Raw genomic sequence first — 23,068 nt, 5'->3', positions numbered from 1 at the left:
ACTTCTGAAGGAGTTTAAAAATGCAGCGTTTAAGTGCAGCCATAACTTGTATTTTCACTACCAGCCTTTGAGGGAGGCCTCAAGCCAAATTCCTCTTCTTTCAGATCCTACGGATTTGTTGGGTACTGAGCCAACTAGGGTGTTTCTTGCACTGGGCTGCTGATCCTTTGTCACATAAAGAGAGACACATTTCTACAGGAGAAGGCAGCAAATAAATAGATAGTTCATGGCAATATTAGCTCAGAAAGCATTAGGGGAAATTTCCACAAAGGCAATAAACATCTTCCCCAGCAAAATGTTAAGCAGGGAATCATTAGACAGTGATTTACTTACTGACAAAAGGTAAGAGAAAAAGAGAGCTGCAGTCAGGCTAGTCACTGGATCTCTGGAGATAAAAATGGACTCTTATTTTGTTCAAAGCACATCTAGGATGCAATAATCCTTGCTTTACACCATATTTACTAAGGTAACAATGTGGACATAAATTGACATTTCTGTTTGTGTTGATGTCTTAAAATAAGTTAATTTTATTTGTTATATTTCTGTACATCATTTTTCATTGGTGGTCAGAGAATATAAAGAAGGAGTGGCGTAAATTCAGAGGTGTCAAGAAAATCAAAGTAACTTGCTGATTTAAAGAATGTCATACAAAAGGAGGTGGATGTTTCTGACTCATCCATAACTCAAAATGCAGCTCCATTTTGACCTCATGACCAGGCTATTTCATCACTATGAGGCAACCGCTGTTGATGTCTACAATGTTGATGATCCTAAGGTCAAAAATAAAAAAGCCACCACCCAAAAGGCTATTTTAATAGAAACTTATGATAGTGAATTCAGTTCAGTAGTTTTCAGCTTATATTTTCCAAATCCAAAACGCTTCAGGGTAAGCTGCCATTGCTTAACAGCCATTATCCAAAATACAAGTGGGAATGTTTTCATTATGCACCTCTGGGTAAAAGTTTTTTTTTCAATCTCACCATGATTTTAATTTTATTCAAATCTCTAGCCAATTGCACAGATGTTAATGGAGGTGTATTTTTGCTTCAACGTCTATTGCAATATTCTCATTGCATTCTGCAGGTCCTCCAGTAAACGTTACTTGCAATATTTTTATCAACAGTTTTGGATCAGTCACAGAAACGACCATGGTAAGTCCTGCAATGCCACTGGCAAGAGAAAGACATGACTCAATTATGCCGTGAACACAAACTGTCAAATTTTCTATTGTTCAACTTGCAGGGCCTCCTGTAAATGTTACCTGCAACATATTTATCAACAGCTTTGGGTCAATAGCAGAAACTACAATGGTGAGTGGGGCTGAGCATTGAAGCCATCGTGTGAAGGAATGGGGACGTGGGATTGAAGTGCACTGTGGCATATTTGTGAGACATTTACTGAGTGCCAATTTCCAACTTTGCTTGCCTCTGAAAAGCAATACTTTATACTACTTTATTTTGTAAAGTCATTTGACAAGTGTTCATTACTCAATATTCAATAATCTTATATCCATCATGCCAGAGAAATTTTTAAAACATTTGATGTTTTAATGGTTTTCTGTAGAATTATCCACAATAAACATGATGCATAGTTATGGATATTTAAATAGGTGCATCTCCAATGCTTCAGAAGTACAAATTTCAAAGTTTGAGAGATGTAATAGTATCACCAGGTTTTTACATGAAATGGAATTTTTAAGATAGTTGAGCCTCCCTTTGATGCCACATTTAAGATATATTCCAAAGGGCTGAACTTAGAAAAATACACACACACACACACACACACACACACACAATTTTGTTGGCAAGAGAAAGTAGTTCCAAGTCCATGACAATTATACCATATGCATGCCTTTTCCAAAAACAAAAAACAAACAAACAAACAAAAAACTGTAAACTTAAAGCTAATTAGAAGCTCATTATAGAGTATGAGTAAACATGTTTCATATATGTGAAAAAGATTTCAGATACTATAAAATCTACAGTGCCTTTAATTTTTTTTTTTTTTTTTTTTGAGATGGAGTCTCTCTGTCACCCAGGCTAGAGTGCAGTGGCACGATCTCGGCTCACTGCAACCTCCACCTCCCGGGTTCAAGCGATTCTTCCACCTCAGCCTCCCAAGTAGCTGGGATTACAGGCGCACACCACCATGCCCGGCTAACTTTTGTATTTTGGTAGAGACAGGGTTTTACTATCTTGGCCAGTCTGGTCTTGAACTCTTGACCTCAGGTGATTTGCCCGCCTCGGCCTCCCAAAGTGCTGGAATTACAGGAGTGAGCCACCACAGGATCTCACTCTTCTGCCAAGGTTGGAGTGCAGATCATGGCACACTGAAACTTCAAACTCCTGGGCTCAAACGATACTCCTGCCTCAGCCTCCCAAGTAGCTAGGACTACAGGTGTGCATCACCACATCTGGTTAATTAAAAAAAAAAATAAATGTGGCAATGAGATCTCACTATATTGCCCAGGCTGGTCTCAAATTCCTGGCCTCAAGCAATCCTCCTGCCTCAGCCTCCCAAAGCACCAGCATTACAGGCATTAACTACTACACCCGGACTTCTAAACACTCTTCATAAATATCATGGTCATGTTACCTGTGACATAGCCTATTGGATCATTAAGAGTTCTAGGCTACAGCATGGAGGTTGCATTTGGGTGAGATATTTTCTTGGTCCCCATATTATTTACTTTAAGTCCTAAATCAATTGGCTGGGTCTAATTTGCATGACTATGTAAAGTTTACAACCATTCATTTGATAAAACCAAAATCAAGTGTAATTGAGTTTGACTAAGTATTATGGTGCCTGATGTCCTAAAAATAATAAGCATAATGCCATTGAGAAATTTTAAAAAGTTTCCTTGTTTATATGAATTTTCTCTTTTTGGCAACTAACATCATGTTTAATAAATTACTGTACTTTGTGGTGTCCTTCATGTTAGGAAGAATTAATTTACCTTTACCACTTTTTTCCCACTGGCAAAATGAGACATAATTCAACTCCACTACCCATTTTGATATTATTCTGAAACATTATTACCCAGAAATGAGACTTGTGAGACTTTGACAGGATGTAGTGAATTTAAAAATTTACCTAAATAGGATAGTTTTGATAGGGTTATTAAATGACTCATAAGAAAAGCTAAACATAGAAAGAGTGTATTAATTCCCGGGTTGACATTCAGTTTCTGTCTCTCCCCTCTTGGCTTTATCGTAATAAGAGAGGGGGCAAAGCTTCCAGTAGCCCAAATCACTGTCACCAGCTTTACACGATGGCATTCAATGAAAATATTTGCGCGACCTAATGCTGATTGCATTAATTAGACTCCCATGTTGCTTTGATTAAATCTCCTCATTGCATCGTATTCTCAATCAAAAATGTAAATGTGTACCTTTTCGATGTTCATTACTGCAAAAAAAGCTAAACATTTAAAGAGATTAAAATGGAAGCTATGGATATCCTTGTTTTCTCCTATATTGAACAGCTACTAAAAGTTTAATAAATGAGATGCTCAGGTACTTCCTGGTCACTTATTTAGTGACCTTTGTCATGCTTCTTATCAGAAAATTTGGAAACTGTTGCTCAAGGGTAACATACACAGCCTGTCTATTCTGCTGTATAATACGGATTGAATTGCATGGTTAGAAGACTGATGTATATTGTGCTTCTTTTGTTTTACTTCTTAGCTTTGATATAATGACAAACTTCATTTGCTTTAAAAATATTTTTTGTTTTATTCAATTTTGGCTTTGGTGAAAAACTACAGAAAATATTTTTTGGAACTCTATCATGCTTGTCAAAGAAGAAATCCTCAGGCCACCTAGGGTAGGGAATGGCAAATTTTTTCTGTAAAAGGCCAGACAGTATACTTAAGACTTTAAGAGCCAGATAGTCTCTGTCACAACTATGTGATTCTGCCCTTTTGGCATGAAAGCAGCCATAAACAATAGTAAGCAAATAGTTGTGGTGGTGCACCAATAAAGCTTTACTTACAAAAACAGGCCAAGGCCCAAGTTAGCAAATAGGTGTGGTTGTGTACCAATAAAGCTTTATTTACAAAAACAGGCTGAAGCCAAATTTGGGCCACAGGCCATAGGTTGCCAGCCCCAGATTTAGGGCATCAGTATTTAAGTGGATGCATAATAAGAATGTGAGAATTGCTCCAACAAGAAAGGGCCTTATCTTCCAAGATAATTGAGGCCCTGCCTGGGACTCCACCCGGTAAACCAGTCTTAATTAGCTCAGGCTGTGATAACAAAGTATAGATTGGTTGGCTTATAAACAACAGAAATTTATTTCTAACAGTTCTGGAGGCTGGAAGTGTGAGATCAGGGTACTAGCATGGTCAGGTTCTGATGAGAACTCTATTTGGGTTACAGACTGCTGAATTCCTCTGGTATTCTCACATGGTAGAAAGAAAATTATCTGGAGTCCCTTATATAAGGGCAGTAATCCCTTTCATACTGCTCTACCCTCACAACCTCATCACCACCCAAAGGCCCCGCTTCTACCCTCTAATACGATCACATTGGAGGTTAGAATTTCAACGTATGAATTTTGAGAGGATACAAACATTCAGTCCATTGCACACCCAAAGTGTCATCACAGCCCAAGTTTTCTTTACCATACCCCTACGATTTCACCATCCATAAATTTACTGATAGTTTCACAAAATTTGACTCAGAAAAATTGGTCAAAAAAATTAAACAGAAACAGATTCTTCCCTGAACTGTCTTTAGTTGGAGTCAGAATCCTTAGCTTTATGCACAGTGATGAGGTCATTGAGGACATTGATTGGTGCTATTTTCTGGGGTAATAGTTTTGATTTCTCTACATTTTCCAGAATAAACTATGTCCAAGAATGCCTCAGAATTTTGAGTTTCTAAATCTGTTGACTTTCCTCTCTTCCCTTACACTTCACTCTCACCCCACTATCCAAAGAGCATTATTAAAAGTTTTAGTTTGGGGTATTTGTTTCCAAATAAAAGGCAATGATTATGTATTTAAAGAACTCAACATGGCTTTCTCTGTTGCTATCCAGTCTGCCCTTCCTATGGTTAATGAAGTCCCACTAATTTATTGTAGGTATTGCCTGCCCACAAAGTATAGGCCTGCTTACAGACCTAATACCAATGATCACTCTGATATGTTAGTGTCAGAGATATGTACTCACAGGACAACACATTTGTGTTACTCTAAGGAATATTTTTATGTATCATTATTTTTATGGATATATTATTCAAAAATGCATTTTTGTTCATTAAGAGACACAAAAATCTGTCAGTGGTCATTGCTAGTTGCCCTAGCATTAAGAGTATTCAGTGGAACAAATTTTGTGTGTCCCAAAGACTTAGATGACTAATAAGGAGAAAATGATAAGATAGGTTATATTCTGTTTTTGAAATGCGAGTTTACCATTTTCTTTTATTTTTCTCTTTTCTTTAGTTTCTGATGGCAAGTGAATTTACAGGATGGGGAGTATATTTGCAACCCCTGTTTCCTTATATAAAGGCAGAGTTTGAGAATTTTAGTAATGTCAGTAAGGGTCAAGGGTGCTTTCATACTACCGTCTGTATATAGCTTTCCCCCAAGTTTGGGCCATCAGAAAATAGAGAAAAGATGCTCTCTTCCCAGCTTCCAAATGACTGCCTGGAAGGATGTAGGTAGATAGTGTGTGATTTGGACATATGGATGCTGGAACACTATCCATGACACAGAAGTAGATCCTACTCTGCTCCTCATTTAGCAGATAGGACGGTGAACTGAAAGTGTACAAAATGTGTCTGCTCAGAGAACATCTCCAGAATATAATTCTAGGTCCCTCAAATCCTTCCCCAAAACAAACATTTCACATGCTTTGCTGGTTTCTTCTGCAGAATGAAGAGTTGTTTTATCTCCAATCTGAAATCACACTCCTGAAGAACTCAGATTAAGGAGATAGACAGCCCCTTATTAGAATGCATGTCGTGCTATAACTTCTGAAATAAGACTATGAGTCCCCTTTCATTCTATAGCTGCATAAACAAGTTATAAGAAGATGCTAACTTATCAGGGATAGCAGGTTGCTACATTTCTTATTTCTGACTTCTTAAGGAAGAATCAAGAATCTATTACAAGTCTGACTTTTTTTTTTTTTTTTTTTTTGAAATGGAGTCTCCCTCTGTTGCCCAGGCTGGAGTGCAGTGGTGCAATCTCCGCTCACTGCAACCTGTGCCTCCCGGATTCAAGCGATTCTCCCACTTCAGCCTCCCGAGTAGCTGGGTCCACAGGCATGCACCACCACACTTGGCTAATTTTTGTATTTTTAGTGGAGACGGTGTTTCACCATTTTGGCCAGTCTGGTCTCGAACTCCTGACCTCAGGTGATGCACCCACTTCAGTCTCCCAAAGTGCTGGGATTACAGGCGTGAGCCACAGCACCTGGCTCAGGTCTGACATTTTTTTAAACAAATATATAAGGTGACCTTGGTCTCTAAATTAGCAGTGCAATGGTAAAGCTTCAATTTATCATAAAGTAACTGCCCCCTATAACTTCAAACTCAAGGTTAACTTCTCATATTAAAGCTCACACAGACTTGAGATTAGGCCTACTTTGGGCACTCTTCCCAAGAGCTGCTGCCTCCAAAATGCTCTATGAACTTGATCATCAGAATGAATGTATTTGAAAAAAAGTCATGGGAATTTGTATAGTTTAGTAAATAGGTAAAAAACCAAAAACTGTATTGAAGCTTTTTTCCATACACCCTGATCTTTACAACTTAATTATTTTTTTCCCTTTTGATCCTAGGGGAATTCGCCCAAACTTGCCATCCTGAAATTGTCTCCAGAGTAGAGTGACTCCCAGTGGAGTGACCAACTATCCCAATTTGCCTACACTGAGGAAGTTCCCTGGGTGTGACAGTTTTGGGGCCAAAATTGGGAAGTTCTCAGGCAAACCAGGACAAGTTAGTCACCATTAGAGTAATGTAAACAATGACCAAAAATCCAGGTGCCAAATATGTAGAGATGGAGCAAGTAAGGGTAAAAAATGTAAAGGAAGAGAGTAAGAATGAATTAGTATATATCACACTTGTGGTCACAAGTAGCAATAGTGGATAACTACTAGCTCTGAAGCCACAGACTGGCTTGGTTAGGGAATACTGTTGAAGCCTCAATCGGAGTCCAGATTATCAAGTGACGTAGTACTTTCAATGAACCTAAAGTCTTTGAGTAGAAGTCCCCAGGAGAGCAGTCACTGCCCCCAAGCTATTCATTAGCACAGAAGAAAATTCCCAGACCAAATGGGAATGCCAGGGGTTTACCTAAGGCTCCCACAGTGTTCCGATTGAGAACACGAAACATCTCTGTTTGGATGAAGCATCAAGTTGGCTAGTGTAGATACAACACATTCAGAGAAAATGATAAAATAAGAATTTCAAAAGTAAGTAGCTGCAAGGAAAATATTTGATCAACATGAAAGATCTTAATGTTTATGTTGATAAATTTTAAAAATATTGCTCCATCATATCATAGTTTTATAAGATTTTCACTACTCAAATTACACAGTGGGTTTCCTTCTGCCCACAGCATCTGAGCAGAAAGGGACCAGAGATCATGTGATTTCTGATTTGGAAAATAAATCAGTTTTATTTGACAATCTGCCATCACAGACTGATTTCTGTGTTCATTGTTTACCTTTTTCTGTAGCAAAATCAGCTTGAGTTAGTATTATCTCATCCCAAAATGAATAATTCAAACACTAAAAAATTCAACCAAGTCAACCTGTTTTATTGGTGTTCTGGTTTGGTTGAATCTTCCTTTTTCTTTCTACCTTCTGTCCCCTCTCCTAATGGAACTAAATGGTTTATTTTGACCAAGGTATACACAGTTTGGTTTACTTGGACACCAAAGCTGTATCCAATTAGGGAGAAGAGTGAGAGGGAAATGCAAATAGAACTCTTATGCCAGGGTAATCAGTAACACTTGTCCATGGCATTTCTGTAGGACTACCGAGTGAATATCTTTCTGAGACAACAGTGGAATGATTCACGGCTGGCGTACAGTGAGTACCCAGATGACTCCCTGGACTTGGACCCATCTATGCTAGACTCCATTTGGAAACCAGATTTGTTCTTTGCTAATGAGAAGGGTGCCAACTTCCACGATGTCACCACTGACAACAAATTGCTACGGATTTCGAAAAATGGCAAAGTGCTCTACAGTATCAGGTAAGCCTCCACTGGCTGCACATGTTCGCATCTCCATTTCTCTGCTAACATAGAGCTGCCTGATTCTGCAGGGTAGGATGTATATGAATATTTGACTTTTGTGGTTTCTTGTTTATCATTTGAATTTTAAAGTTGGTGGAGAGTATCAGAAGTCCCCTTGGTCTCATAAATGTGATTCTCCATAACAAAAATGTATTTGGTAGGATGGTACATGGTTAATGGTATTGTGTAATCACCTGCACAAATGTGTTCCTGATTGCTTCAATAAAGGAAGTACAGGCTATTCATTTCAATTGCCATTAAGCATAATATATGAAATCTCATTTCAATAATTCTGTCATTCTGTAACATTCAAACACACACGCGCGCATGCACACACACACACAAATTCAATAGCTCAGCATAGTCATTAACAACATACTTTTAGCTGGATAAGTGGAAACCTGGTTCCAATGTCAGTTTTGCTTCTAAGTAAACATGTGACCTTGATCTCTTAACTTTTCTTGGACTTGGGCCTGGGACAGACAATTCCTGAGATCCATTTTTGCTGTTATATTCAAATATCTTCTCCAGAAGTGTTATCACTCTAGGCTCAAAATAATCTCCCCCTTTTCTGAACTCTAATAGCAGTTTCTCTGTAAGGCTCTTATTTTTTCCTGCCTTATATTTTGGTTACTTCTGTTCATGAGTATAGCATAAAAACATGGATTTCTGGAATTATATCTAGAATCAAACCCAAGTTTTGCCACTTACTAAGTTATGTAACCTATAACCCTCAGTTACCTTAATTTTAAAATGGGAAACTCCATGTTTATCTCTGAATATTCTTGTGTGAATGAGTAATGTAGTGGTCAGCAAATATTTTCTGTAAAGGGCCAGATATTATCTTAAATGTTGCAGACCACATTGCCTCTGTTGCAACTATTCAACTCTATCATTATAGCTCAAAAGCAACCATAGGTAATATGCAAACAATTGGACATGGCTGTGTCTCAATAAAATTTTATTTACAAAAATAGGTGGTGGACTGGATTTGGCCCTTTGGCTGTAGTTTGCCAACCCTAGATATAAAATATATTAAAAATACTTGCCACAGTACCTGACACAGAGTAAATGTTTGATAAAATAATGGCTATCTGTATTTTGAAATCAGTTCTTTTTTTTAATGCTCAACATCTCTAATCATTAAAGAAATGCAAATGAAAACCACAATGAGATACCATCTCACACCAGTCAGAATGGCTATTATTAAAAAGTCAAAAAATAATAGATGCTGGTGAGGTCACAGAGAAAAGGGAACGCTTATACACTGCTAGAGGGAATGTAAATTAGTTCAGCCATTGTGGGAAGCAGTTTGGCAATTTCTCAAACAACTCAAAGCAGAATTACCATTCGAACCAGCAATCCCATTATTGGATATATACCCAAAGGAATATAAATCATTCTACCATAAAGACACATGCACGTGTATGTATGCTCATTGCAGCACTATTCACAATAGCAAAGACACAGAATCAACCTAAATGTCCATCAGTGGTAGACTAGATAAAGAAAATGTGGCGGCTGGGTGCCGTGGGTCATACCCGTAATCCCAGCACTTTGGAAGGCCGAAGTGGGCAGATTACGAGGTCAGGAGTTCAAGACCAGCCTGGCCAATATGGTGAAACCCCATCTCTACTAAAAAGTATAAAAAATTAGCTGGGCATGGCGGTACGTGCCTGTAGTCCCAACTACTCAGGAGAATTGCTTGAACCCAGGAGGCGGAGATTGCAGTGAGCCGAGATAGTGCCACTCCACTCCAGCCTGGGTGACAGAGTGAGACTGTCTCAAAAAACAAAAACAAAAAACTGGCACTATACACCATGGAATACTACACAGACATTAAAAAGAATGAGATCATGTCCTTTGCAGCAACATGGTTGGAACTGGAGGGCATTATCCTGAGTGAACTAACACAGGAACAGAAAAATATTGTTCAGTGAATAGTACAGAATAGTACAGTACTGTTCAATTGAACATGCAGTACAAATGCTGCATGTTCTCACTTACAAGTGGGAGCTAAGCATTGAATATATATGGACACAAAGAAGGGAACAACAGACACTAGGGCCTACTTGAGGGTAGAGGGAAAGAGGAGGACGAGAATCAAAAAACTGCCTTACAGGGTACTATGCTTATTGCCTGGGTGGCGAAATAATCTGTACACCAAACCCCCATGACATGCAATTTACCTATACAAGAAACCTGCACATGTATCCCTGAACCTAAAATCAACGTTTAGAAAAATTAATGTTCTTTTTCAGTAGTAAGCTCTTAGCTCTTTCAATTCAAGATATTTGGTTTTTGTCTTTTTTGTAACATCTACCAAAGGTCTAGGACAATGTACTGTATATGAGAGATAGTACATTGAATAAACTATTGGCATTTAAAGGTCCTTAATAGAATGCCCCCCTTCTCTATATAATTTTATTACCAAAAAAGTGGACAGCTAGTCTCCTTGCAAATAATTTTTCCAAGTTTGCAGACTCACCATCATCACAACCTCATTTGACAACTCTATATATGATTTGGTTCTGTACTGTAAATTCCATTCTTATACCTAATAATTTCACACCCTGCTGATGGCTGAGAGCCCCAATGTCTTGTGGAACAAAAGAAGCTGCTCATTTGTAAAAAGTGGCAAAGTCACTGCTTGCACAGAAAACCAGGAAACTTCCCCCAATGACCATTTCATTTTTAAGGAAACACAAAACATTCTCCATGGTGATGTGTTTGGTTGGTGTGAAATGCAGTACTGAGCACAACATAAGTCGATCGGACCTGATAAAATGGGACATATGTAGAGTGTGGCTCTAGGAAGGAGAGTTATAAAAAGCAGCGCAGAGCATCAGCTGCCCCAGCTAATCCCCTGGGCGTTGGGTGGCATTTGCTCTAATGAATACCAGGCATCACATACTGCTGAAATAAAATCAGGTTGTTGTTGCTGTTGTTGCTTTCTTGCTGTTTTACGGAGGTCTTTACATTCTAGAATCATCAAGAATATAATGCTCCCAAGCCTAGACCCAGAGGCAATTCTTCTATCTCTGGTTCCCAAGCATAGCACATAACAGGCCCTGAAATGCCCTAACAATTGTTTTGGATTAGGTGGGGTTTGTCCTGTGGCAGGCTGTTTTATACTTTTCTTTCATTGTGAGTGTTCTCTGAAATCAAAATAAAAAACCTTGGTAAAGGAGAATTGGGGATATCATTTTAAGAAAATACAAGCTGTTGGGAGATTTGAGCTGTAAGAATCTAATTTTTTGCTTCGAAGGGCTTTTGATGAACCAGATACTGTGCTGGGTCTAGAGATCCAGAACTAAGTAAGATGTGGTCCTTTCCCTGCAATGACTTCAGTCTAACAAGGCAGGGGGAAACATGATAAATTAAGTAATAGGAATAAATAGGAAACAAGAAAAACAAAAGTGGCTCTAATTTTGCAAATGAATTATGTGACCAAAATATTGCCAGAATTTGGGAGTTGGCATCCACACTCCTGTTTGTCACTGGGCTCAATTTAACTAGAGGTCAAGGAGTAACTAGTGCTAATATATGCCCAGCTGCAGGTTTGACTCAAGTTTAAGGCCAAGGCAGGTACAGTTGTGTCCATGTCTTTTTGTTGTTGTTGTTGTTGTTGTTGTTGTTGAGACAGAGTCTCGCTCTGTCGCCCGGGCTGGAGTGCAGTGGCCGGATCTCAGCTCACTGCAAGCTCTGCCTCCCGGGTTTACGCCATTCTCCTGCCTCAGCCTCCCAAGTAGGTCCATGTCTTAAAGGTGCTGAAAAGTTCCTACTGAAGTTCCATTAGGAAGTAAGTCCCCTGCATACTCAGGTTTACGACACAAATACTCCCAGGAGAGGAAATCCACTGGCTTAAATCCACACTAAACTCTAAAAAGCTGATATAAAATTTATTTCTGAGGATGAACATATTGGATTCCTAAGAGTATAAATGGGATAGAATGAAGAAAGGTTGAGAATGATACAAGGAAGGGGCTAGAAGTACCCAAAAAAAAAAAAAAAAAAAAAAAAACAAAACCCTAAAACTGTCTCCACATACACAGTAAATACTTAAGCAATTATTTAATTATGTAAGCATGTGGTCCACATTTTAAAAAGTAATGTTCTGTCTTGATACTCTGTATTTGCATTTTCCTAAAACTTAAAGCAAATACCAATTGCATTTAATCTGGGGAAAATTCCATGTTTTTCTTAGCTTTGTAGGTGTAGGGGTAGAATTAACTCTATGGACACCAAAGTTCAAGGCTTTGATGGTCAAACAAAACAAATAGAGAACTATACAGTTCATTGATTTCATAACAAGCAAGATCACATTTCCTAATACTTCATATATCTGTATTCCAAAAGGTAGGGGTCTAAAAAAAAGAGAGATGGCAATAGACTAGAGCTCCCTAAGTATCCTCCTTATGAACACTTAGGGTACTTGACTAAAATTCAAACAAATCTTTTAAATAGGAAGGAAAGACCTTAGCTCAGTGTTAATAAACCTTTTATCCAGTGTAGTAGGGCACAGTCTTTGTTGATGAAAAAGTACCAAATCCATTTCTCTCCATTTTTCTTCTTTAGTATTCATTCTCTAATGTTTTATCTTACTCTCTGTTTTTTTCCTAAGTTTTTTGTTGGCCTGCCCCATTAATTATTGATCACCTCTGACAAAAGTATACATTTTGATTTGTAAACCCTCTTCAGAGAAAGTCAGTAATCCAGAGACCATGCTGGGCCTAAAGATCAAGTACTGAGTAAGATGTGATCCTTCATCTGGGATGGGGAAAGAGAGTCAAATTCTAAATTCAGAGAGAGTCAAATTCTAAATTCACATTACTTACAATGAATCCATACTTGAATCCATACTGAAATAGTGAGGTGAATTTTGAAGGTTGTACATATTATTGTTTAAACAATATTTGTTGAATTTAATATAATGAGTTGGAATAAAGGTCAGGACATCATGGGATATGGTGGACAACATGAAAGAAAAAAGGAGAAGGAGAGCATTTTTGAAGAACAGCTTGTCTCACATGCCCACAGTATCTTTGCTGATATTGTCTTCTTTTTAAAAATCCCATTGCTTCTGAGAATTTAGTCAGAAATACGACTTTTATAGAAGGATTTTTTTTTTTAATTTGAAGTTACCTTGTAAAATAGCTAATCCAACACGCTTGTTTTAGTGATAAGGAAGTGACTTCTTTCAGAAGTTGGGTTAATCCAAACAATGGAGTTAGTAAGTAGGAAAGCTAGGACAAGAATCAGGGCTCTTCACTTCTGTTTCAGTGCTGTCATTTCCTACCCCCACATTAATTCCTCATTTACTTCAACCCAAGTCAAAAGATACAAACACACACAATTCATGTTGCAGCAAAGGACATCATTTCATGCTTTTTTATGGCTGCATGTATTCTATGGTATATATGTACCACATTTTCTTTAATCTACCATTGATGGGCAGCTAGGCTGGTTCCATGTCTGCTATTGTGGATAGTGCTGTGATGAACATACAACTTCATGTGTCTTTTTGTAGAACAATTTATTTTCCTTGGGGTATACACCCAGGAATGGGATTGCTGGGTCAAATAGTATCTCTGTTTTAAGTTATTTGAGAAGTCTTCAAACTACTTTCCACAGCGCCTGAACTAATTTACATTCCCACCAACAGTGTGTAAGTGTTTGCTTTTCTCTGCAGCCTTGCAGCATCTGTTGCTTTTTGACTTTTTGATAGTAGCCATTCTGACTGGTGTGAGATAGTATCTCATTGTGGTTTTGATTTGTATTTCTCTAATGACCAGTGATGATGAACATTTTCTCATATGTTTGTTGACCACTTGTATGTCTTTTTTTGAGGAGTGTCTGTTCATGTCCTTTGCCCATTTTTAATGGGGCTATTTGTTTTTTGCTTGTTGATTGGCTTAAGTTCCTTATAGATTCTGGATACTAGGCTTTTGTCAGATGCATAGTTTGTGAACATTTTCTTCTATTCTGTAACTTGTCTGTTGACTCTATTGATAATTTCTTTTGCTGTGAAGAAGCTCTTTGGTTTAATTAAGTCCCATTTGGCAACTTTTGTTTTTGTTGCAGTTGCTTTTGGGGACTTATCCAAAAATTCTTTTCCAAGGCCAGTGTCAAGAATGGTGTTTCCTGGGTTTCTGTCTAGGATTTTTTTTTTTTTCTTTTGAGACAACATCCCGCTCTGTCACCCAGGCTGGAGTGCAATGGTGTGATCTTGGCTCACTGACAACTCTGCTCCCAGGTACAAGTGATTTTCCTGCCTCAGCCTGCCAAGTAGCTTGGATCACATGTGCATGCCACCATGCCCAACTAATTTTTGTAGTTTTAGTAGAGATGGGGTTTCCCCATGTTGGCCAGGCTGGTCTTGAACTCCCGACCTCAAGTGATCTGCCCGCCTCAGCCTCCCAAAATGTTGGGATTACAGGGATGAGCCACTGTGCTCGGCCCTGTCTAGGATTTTTATAGTTTGAGGCCAGACACTTAAATCTGTAATCCATCTTGAGTTAATTTTTGTATATGGTAAAAGGTAGTGGTCCAGTTTCATTCTTCTGCATATGGCTAGCTAGTCATTCCAGCACCATTTTTTGGAAAAAGGAGTCCTTTCCCCAGCTTGTTTTGTCAGCTTTGTCAAAGATCAGCTTGTGTGTGGCTTTATTTCTGGGTTCTCTATTCTGTTCCATTGGTCTATGTGTCTGTTTTTGTACCAGTACTATGTTGTTTTTATTACTGTAGCCTTATAGTACAGTTTGAACTTGGGTAGTGTGATGCCTCCAGCTTTGTTCTTTTTGCTTAGGATTGCTTTGGTTATCTGTGCTCTTTTTTGGTTCTGTATGAATTTTAGAATAGTTTTTTTTTCTAATTGTGTGAAAAATGACATTGTTAATTCGATAGGAATAGCATTGAATCTGTAAATTGCTTTGGGCAGTATGATCATTTTAATGATATTGATTCTTCAAATTTATGAACATGGGTTGTTTTTCCATTTATTTGTGTCATCTCTGATTTCTTTCAGCAGTGTTTTGTAGTTCTTCTCGTAGAGATCTTTCTCCTCCTTGGTTAGCTGTATTCCTAAGTATTTCATTTTTTTGTAGTTATTGCAAATGGTATTGTGTTCTTAATTTTACTCTCAGCTTGAATGTTATTGGTGTATACAAATGCTACTGATATTTGTACATTAATTTTTGTGTCCTAAAATTGTACTAAAGTCATTTATCAATTCAGGAGCCTTTTGGCTGAGTCTTTAGGGGTGTCTAGATATAGAATCATATCATTAGCTAAGACAAATAGTTTCAGTTCCTTTCTTCCTATTTAGATGCCTTTTATTTCTTTCTCTTGCCTGATTGCTTTGGCTAGGACTTCCAGTATTATGTTTAATAGGAGTGGTGAGAGAGGATATCCTTGTCTTGTTCCAGTGCTCAAGGGGAATGCTTCCAGCTTTTGCCACCCAGTATGATGTTGACTGTGGGTTTGTCATAGATTGCTCTTATTATTTTGAGGGATGTTCCTTTGATTCCTAGTCTGCTGGTGGTTGTTATCATGAAAGGATTTTGAATTTTATCAAAAGATTTTTCTGGGTCTATTGGGATGATCATATGGTTTTGCTGGAACCTTGCTCAAAATATATGCTCACGCCTGTAATCCCAGCACTTTGGGAGGCCGAGGTGGGTGGATCACGAAGTCAGGAGATGGAGACCATCCTGGCCAACATGGTGAAACCCCATCTCTACTAAAAAAAAAAAAAAAGTACAAAAATTAGCCGGGCATGGTGGCGGGCGCCTGTAGTCCCAGCTACTCAGGAGGCTGAGGCAGGAGAATCACTGGAACCCAGGAGGCGGAGGCTGCAGTGAGCAGAGATCACACCACTGCACTCCAGCCTGGGTGAAGAGTGAGACTCTCTCTCTCTCTCTCTCTCTCTCTCCATATATATATACACACACACACACACACACACACACACGCATATTTTGTGCATTAGGTTATTTAAGCTAGTTTTTGTTTGTTTGTTTAGAGGAAGAGGTCCTTATCTTTATTAAAGAAGCTATGACCCTCCAACTGTTAAGAGCTTTGTTTCCAGATTTACTGCATGCCTCCAGAATGGGTATACCTAAAGGTGAAGTTATTAAGAAAATATTGTTTGCTTTCAGTGTGTTATTAAACTGACCAGTTATCTGGGGGCCTCATGCTACCCTCTGATAAACCATAAATAATTATAAAATTGCCCCTTAACAATAGCACCCCATATCACCAAAGCATCTGTTCACCTCATCATCAACCTTTATCTGACCTAAAACTTATTCCTTTATGGCACTGGAGGTGATTTGCTTGTTAAACCCTTTTGATTCTATTTGCAATTCTGGGTGTTGATAATTCAGTATTCTGCCTTCCCAGTAGTATTGGAGTTGTAATAGAGAACCCTTGGGGATTGGCATGCTTTTCCCTCTGATGATAGATTACAGGCACCACTGAGAGTAGGTACAGTGCAGATTTCTAGACAGACATCCAACGGTGTTCCTCCAAACAATCTTGTCTAATGACCAACTCTACCCACATACATAGAAGGCTCGCTTTTCTCACATGGCCTCCCATCCTTGACTGATCCTATAGTCTGATGCAAGAACTTCAAAAGATTCTAACTTTAGTTATAAATTTTTTTATGGCATAGGGAATAAGGACATTCTCTACTTAGATGTCAGAGCCAAAAATAAAATGCACAATGAACTGAGACCTGCCTTAAATGTTACCAGTGGTGTTGCTTTGATTACCTTACTCTCAATTTTGATGAGACATGTAAGCCCACATTTTCTATTAGAAGGCAGCTATGAAAAACTATGATTTCTTTTCCCTGTGCATATTTGGACCATTATTTATCCTTATGTTCTATAATCCAGGCAAAATTACATTCTCATTTTCTAACTCTGTGTCCAAATCCTCATTAGTATTGTAACTTGACTTAATGAAGTAATTAATGTCTGTAACATAAGTGCCCACATCAGAATTAAGCAGTCTTCAGAGAAGTGCTTGGAAATGCCATGGAAACCACAATGATTCCATTCTTCCTAGAGGCGAGCAAGGTTGGGAGGGTGGGAAGCGCGGGCATGCACATATGCTAGTGGATTCAGCAGGAGCTGTGGTGTCGAGGGGCTATTTTTGGAGAGAGGCCCTTTACAAAGGTATGGCTGAGGGTGGAAGTGTGAAGGTCCAGAAAGTGTGTTGTATATATGACAGACTCTCATAAAGTATGGAAAACTTTGTTGAGCTCCTGCTCAGGTTAGAAATACACAAATACTATGGGACCTAATATTGATTCAGACACAACAGAGTAAGGATCTTGTATTAGTCAGGGTTCCCTAGAGGGACAGAACTAAAAGTTACATATGTTTATGAAAGGGAGTTTATTAAGGAGAACTGACTGACTCATACCATCACAAGGTAAAGTCCCATGATAGGCCGTCTGCAAGTTGAGGAGCAAGGAAGTCAGCAGTGGATCAGTCTGAGTCCCAAAACCTCAAAAGTAGGGAAGCCGACAGTGCAGCCTTTAGCCTGTGACCAAAGGCCCAAGAGCCCCTGGCAAACCACTGGTGTGAGCCCAAGAGTCCAAAAGCTGAAGACTTGGAGTCTGATGTTCGAAGGCAGGAAACATCCAGCACAGGAGAAAGATGAAGACCAGAAGACTCAGCAAGTCGGTTCTTCCATCTTCTCCTGCCTGCTTTATTCTAGCCGTGCTGGCAGCTGATTAGATGGTGCCCAGCCAGACTGAGGGTGGGTCTGCCTCTCCCAGTCCACTGACTCAAATGTTAATCTCTTTTGGCAACACCCTCATAGACATACCCAGGAACAATACTTTGCATCCTTCAATCCAATCAAGTTGACACTCAGTATTAACCATTACAGATCTTATGCTTGTTTGGAGGAAAAGAGAGACTTGATCAATGAAATACATGGCAGTTAGCATGACCACTTGTCCTTAACTGTTTACCTGACTGGACTAGCCATAGCAACCAGTAGGTTTTCTTCCATTTAGAGGTAACTTTCCATTTCATTAACATTAATCAGAGTTTGCTCTTCAGTCAATGGTACAAAGAGCAGAATACTGAGAAGATGGCTCAGGGCATTGTGATCTCCACACTTGCTTTCATCATTTACTATATCTCCCAGGATCATAGAACAGCCTCTCCAGCCCCATAAGTTTATCATTCTGGGTCTCAGTTTCCTCTATAAAATGAGACTGAACCAGGGACTTAGACCAAGTATGAGGCTCCTTCTAGCACTATTATAAGTTTTTAACTCAAAATAACCTCCCTCTCCTTCCCAAACCACAAAACACTTTCCTGATGAGTAAATAAGAGTGCATTCTTCATGTCCCTTAGGGCTTGAGTCAGCAGAGGAGATTCAGAATTTCAAGATGCCTGTCTTAAACTACTTGGATCTTTGAACCCTTTTCTCCCCAATTAGATATACAACTCCTGAGAAGAGGAACCTGATTTTGGAGTAGGTTAGGGAGGATTGGACTACCTGTAATTTAAGAGGCAGCGTTAAAATATTCAACGTGGCCGGGCACAGTGACTCACACCTGCAATCTTAGCACTTGGGAGGCTGAGGAGGGTGTATCACTTTAGCTCAGGAGTTGGAGACAAGCCTGAGCAACATGGCAAAATCCCATCCCTACAAAAAATTAAAAAAAAAAAACAAACTAGCTGGGCCTGGTGGTGTGTGCCTGTAGTCCCAGCTACTTAGGGAGCTAAGGCAGGAGGATCGCTTGAGCCCAGGAAGTCGAGGCTGTAGTGAGCCAAGATCATGCCACTGCCCTACAGCCTTGGTGACAAAGTGAGACTCTGTCTCCAAAAAAGAAAAATTCAACATATAGTTTACATGACGACAAATACTCAGTACCAAGTGCCCTGAGAAATTTTCCAGTCACAAACTAGATCACTTGTACCCTCTAATTCAATCACCAGGAATATCTGTGAATTATTATTTTAGAATATGTTCATGAATCATGGGTTTATATACTTTTAGACAATTACACAAAGATGGTTGGCTGGGAAAATAATTGACTGACTATTTAGACTAAAGGAATCATGTGGTAGATTTGAGCCAGCAGAGCTGAAGAGTTAGTCTGCTGTTATTACTCATCACCTGAACTTTCTCATGGCAGAAAGCCAAAGGAAAACCAGAGGTCCTGGTGAGGCTGCTCAACTTACATTAATGTGGGCTTCTACCTGGTCCACACTGCTACTTTTGTAAGGCTCCCTGGATTGCATTAATACCAAAATAAACATGCATAATATCACCATGGCTCTTATGAAACATATGAATTACTTTAGTGCATTCTCATAGCACATAATCCAAAGGAAAAGGTACTTTATTTTAAAATGGAAAAAAAACGTGTCCATCTGCGTGTCTCAGCAGTCTCTCCAACAAGTTTCTTCTCGCTTGTGGCATTTAAAATTACAAACTAACATCTGTATCAAAGAGGATACAATATTTATCATTGGACAGTCACTGAAAATTATTAAGTACGTGTATGAATACAATTATATGAAGTTCCACATGAGACATACTCTCAGAGCAAAACCATCTCATTTCTGATTGATTGGTTATTTCAAATGACAATAAAACAAAGGTTTTATTTGATGTTTCATTTTAGTATGGGTATTTTGCGAAACTTGAGCAGTCAGATGAAGGATAGAAAGCAAAATGTACACTAGGGGATTAAAGACAGAATTCTATTGAGGTGGGACAAATGTCAGTTCTGAGGGTCAGGAATACTTGGATTCAAATCCAATTTTACTAAGTGACCATAAAAAGTCATTTAACCTTTCTTTGACCTGCAGTTTTTCTCAGTTCCAGATTCATAATAAATGTTCAATGAATGTCTTAATTATCCTTGAGTTGGCTGTAGGATAAAAGGGAGTAAGTAAGGGTGACAATGCCCCTTACCTTCCTTAACACATATGTATGGACATACTTGTACTATTCAGGCTCCACTCACTTTCCACACTTAGTCCAAAGCAGATGGATACTCTCCTTGCCTTGAGTTTCCTCTTTTTGGGAGACATGTAGCTCATAACAGAGGTGACAGTTGCATCTACTTTCAGATAATAGTTTAGCTGATGCTGTTGCTCCCCTTTAGCTGCTTGTTAAAAGCAAACTGAGGAATTATGCTTGGTTTCAAAGTGTTATCCAGTCAAGGATGGACCATCCTATCATCTGACCAGAACTCCATTCTCTCTCCAACCTTTGCCACCAGAAACAGTGGTCAGTAAGTCTCCACCAGTTACCACAATGGAAGTCTTTTTAATGCAGCAAAATACCAGCCAGGTAACACAATTTTACTCTCAGTTGTCAACAGGTACGAGATTACTTTGGTTTTCTCAAAACCATATCTGCAGTTCATAAGCGTGCTTACACATGTTCTCTTTCCCCCTTTTTTTAAAAAGTAAAATAAAACATTTTAAAAATTGCTACATTGTACAGTAACTTTCTCTTTTTCTTCACCTCAATGCCACTATTAAATATAATACTAGACGCATAGTGACAATGAGAAAGGCAGTTCTCATTTATTTTAATGTGCAGGCTACATTTTATCTTCACCAATGTTTGGATATATAAATAAATACTAGATGTGAAATGACTTTGAAATGTAAAATGTAACTAAGATGTCAGGGAGTATTGATTATTTAAATCTTTGGTAATTTGAGCTCCTTCCTCTGATGGTGTTCAATTTATCCCTCTTCTATTCAACACCTTAAAAACATTTTCATCCAGGAAATATCAAAGCATTTGGGGAAAATTTTAGCTGCAGATTTATCAGTTGCTCTCCAAGTTGAATCTAATCCACATTTGGACTTGATTAACATGGGCCAACCATATGTGTGCACACTTTCTGAAAGGACCACACACAGATGGGAGCAGATATTGTATTTTTGTCCTTCCCAGCTACTATTGCTCATTGCATATGGGTATTTTCTATGATGCCTTTATGATATTTGGTAAACATGGACCTTCCTGCTCAGCCACTGGGATTTTAGTCAGAGGAGAGGAGAACAGCTAATGAGCCAAGCAGTGTTGCCATTTATCTCCTCCACATCCCAAGGTCAACAGGAAAAAAAAAAAAAATGAAAAAGAAAAAACAGCAAAAGTGCCTATTTGGAATTAATGGAGAGGAAAGCGTCTAACCATACAGCTCAGAACCAACCTGGGGTTTAGGTCCAGCCTTAGACAATATTGAAAAAATGATGTGTCTCTGGTGCCCAGCCACATTTTTCTGAGCCCTGTTTTTCATCTAGTTTCATGTTTCCCTTTGATTTTCTTAGTATGACAGTCTGCCCTTGGAGATATCAATAGGGAATCTGGGAATCTATCAATTCATTTACACAAAGAAGGAAATGAGTAACAGTACCTGAAACACATTTCTCTTCCTAGCTTTGCATCTTAATAGTCAAAGAAGCCTTTAGCTAAATGTTTATCCATTTATTATATATAGCAGCTAAGAGTTGGAAGGTGTTTGAGCAAGGATGTATTGGGACCTTTGTGGAACTCCCAACAATTTGTACACCATTAATTTTTCAAACTTTGATTAGGAGGAAAGCCTTCCCAGGTGCAGCCACATCTGTGGCTGCCCATGGACCAGGTGACAAGCTCAGGGCTGGAGTAGGCAGGACTCTCTCTATGCGTTACATGATGTAAGTTCAAAGTAGCCATTTTGTCACAGAACTTTCAGAAATGGTAAGTTAAAAAATTTCATTCCTTGTCTGCCTAACCAGACTTGGACAATTCCTTTTGTTTTCTGTGAATAAAGATCCTCATGTGGGTACCTCAGGTTCGATTCAGGAGCGTCAAGAGATGCTTCTCTGATAGACCGAAAGGGCCCTCTAAGGATCCAGGTCTGTAAGAGTAGATAACCTGCTCTACCTGATCACTGAGAGTGCTTATCTAGGTCCCAAGGGAGTAATTAAATGTCCTTTATTTGATTCTGTTCAGGTGTGTCTGATTCACATCATCAGAAGGATTAAGTGGGAGAGTTGCAAACAACTTCGAAAAGTTGAATAATAAATTGAAACTATTAGGATATATATCTGCAATTCTGATATTAAGTTGTGATCTCCTTCAAGAGACACACTGTCTTATTTTAGGTGTCTGGTGCCTGGTGCCCAATAAATACTTGCCAAAATATTGCTGAATGGATGTATAATACTACATTACAGCCCAGATGGAGTCATGCTTAATACCAATCCCTCCACCCTAGGACCTAGAGCTAGTCTTCCCATGTACTCTGTTCTTTATGACCAGTACCATGAGATTTTCTAAAATTTTTGTTGTGGTTCATTCAACGCATGTTGCAGCCACCTCCCTAACTTCTTTTGAAATTTCTTGGTGGCCTATTTTCCAGACATCAGAGACAGTAACCTGATATGCTGCCATCACCCTGAGTAGAGTTCACTGCCTACTTTTGGCCTTTGCATACTGGCATGTGTTAAAAGGCATGATGGTCTTGGCTTCTTCTCTATCTCACCTAGAAACTGTCCTCCTACCCCTCTTAGCAGCTCTCCCAGTTTCCTAGCCACATCTATCACATTCTTGGTTGCCAGTGGACTGATTTTGGCTTCACTGCCCTGACTTAACCAGTATACCTCTCCAATGTGACTGAAGCCCATGATCATCACCCCTAACTTGTACCATTACCCCTAGTCCAATCACTTAGCAGCCTACTTGAGGCTAACTGTCCTACCCTAATGTCGAGAGGCTGAGGGAGGAGAATCGCTTGAACCTGGGAGGTGGAGGTTGCAGTGAGTCGAGATCAT

At 39.0% G+C, this 23,068-nt stretch overlaps 1 protein-coding gene across 4 annotated transcripts in view; it reads left to right on the top strand.

Annotated features, from left to right (window-relative positions):
* GLRA2 (glycine receptor alpha 2) overlaps positions 1 to 23,068 on the top strand; it is a 231,225-nt gene that overhangs the window by 46,567 nt on the left and 161,590 nt on the right. For 2 of the 4 annotated variants that reach the window (XM_003917424.5, XM_009197221.4), the window contains 2 exons: positions 1,084 to 1,151; positions 7,984 to 8,207. In XM_003917424.5, the coding sequence (XP_003917473.1) occupies positions 1,084 to 1,151; positions 7,984 to 8,207 (292 nt within the window). Of the gene's footprint in view, positions 1 to 1,083; positions 1,152 to 1,242; positions 1,311 to 7,983; positions 8,208 to 23,068 lie in introns of all 4 variants that reach the window. The other 2 variants (XM_003917425.5, XM_009197224.4) reach the window with 2 other exon arrangements.

The sequence above is a fragment of the Papio anubis genome, chromosome X (assembly GCF_008728515.1).
Source record: "Papio anubis isolate 15944 chromosome X, Panubis1.0, whole genome shotgun sequence".
NCBI classification, from domain to species: Eukaryota; Metazoa; Chordata; class Mammalia; order Primates; family Cercopithecidae; genus Papio; species Papio anubis.
This window is presented reverse-complemented; position numbering and strand designations above follow the sequence as displayed.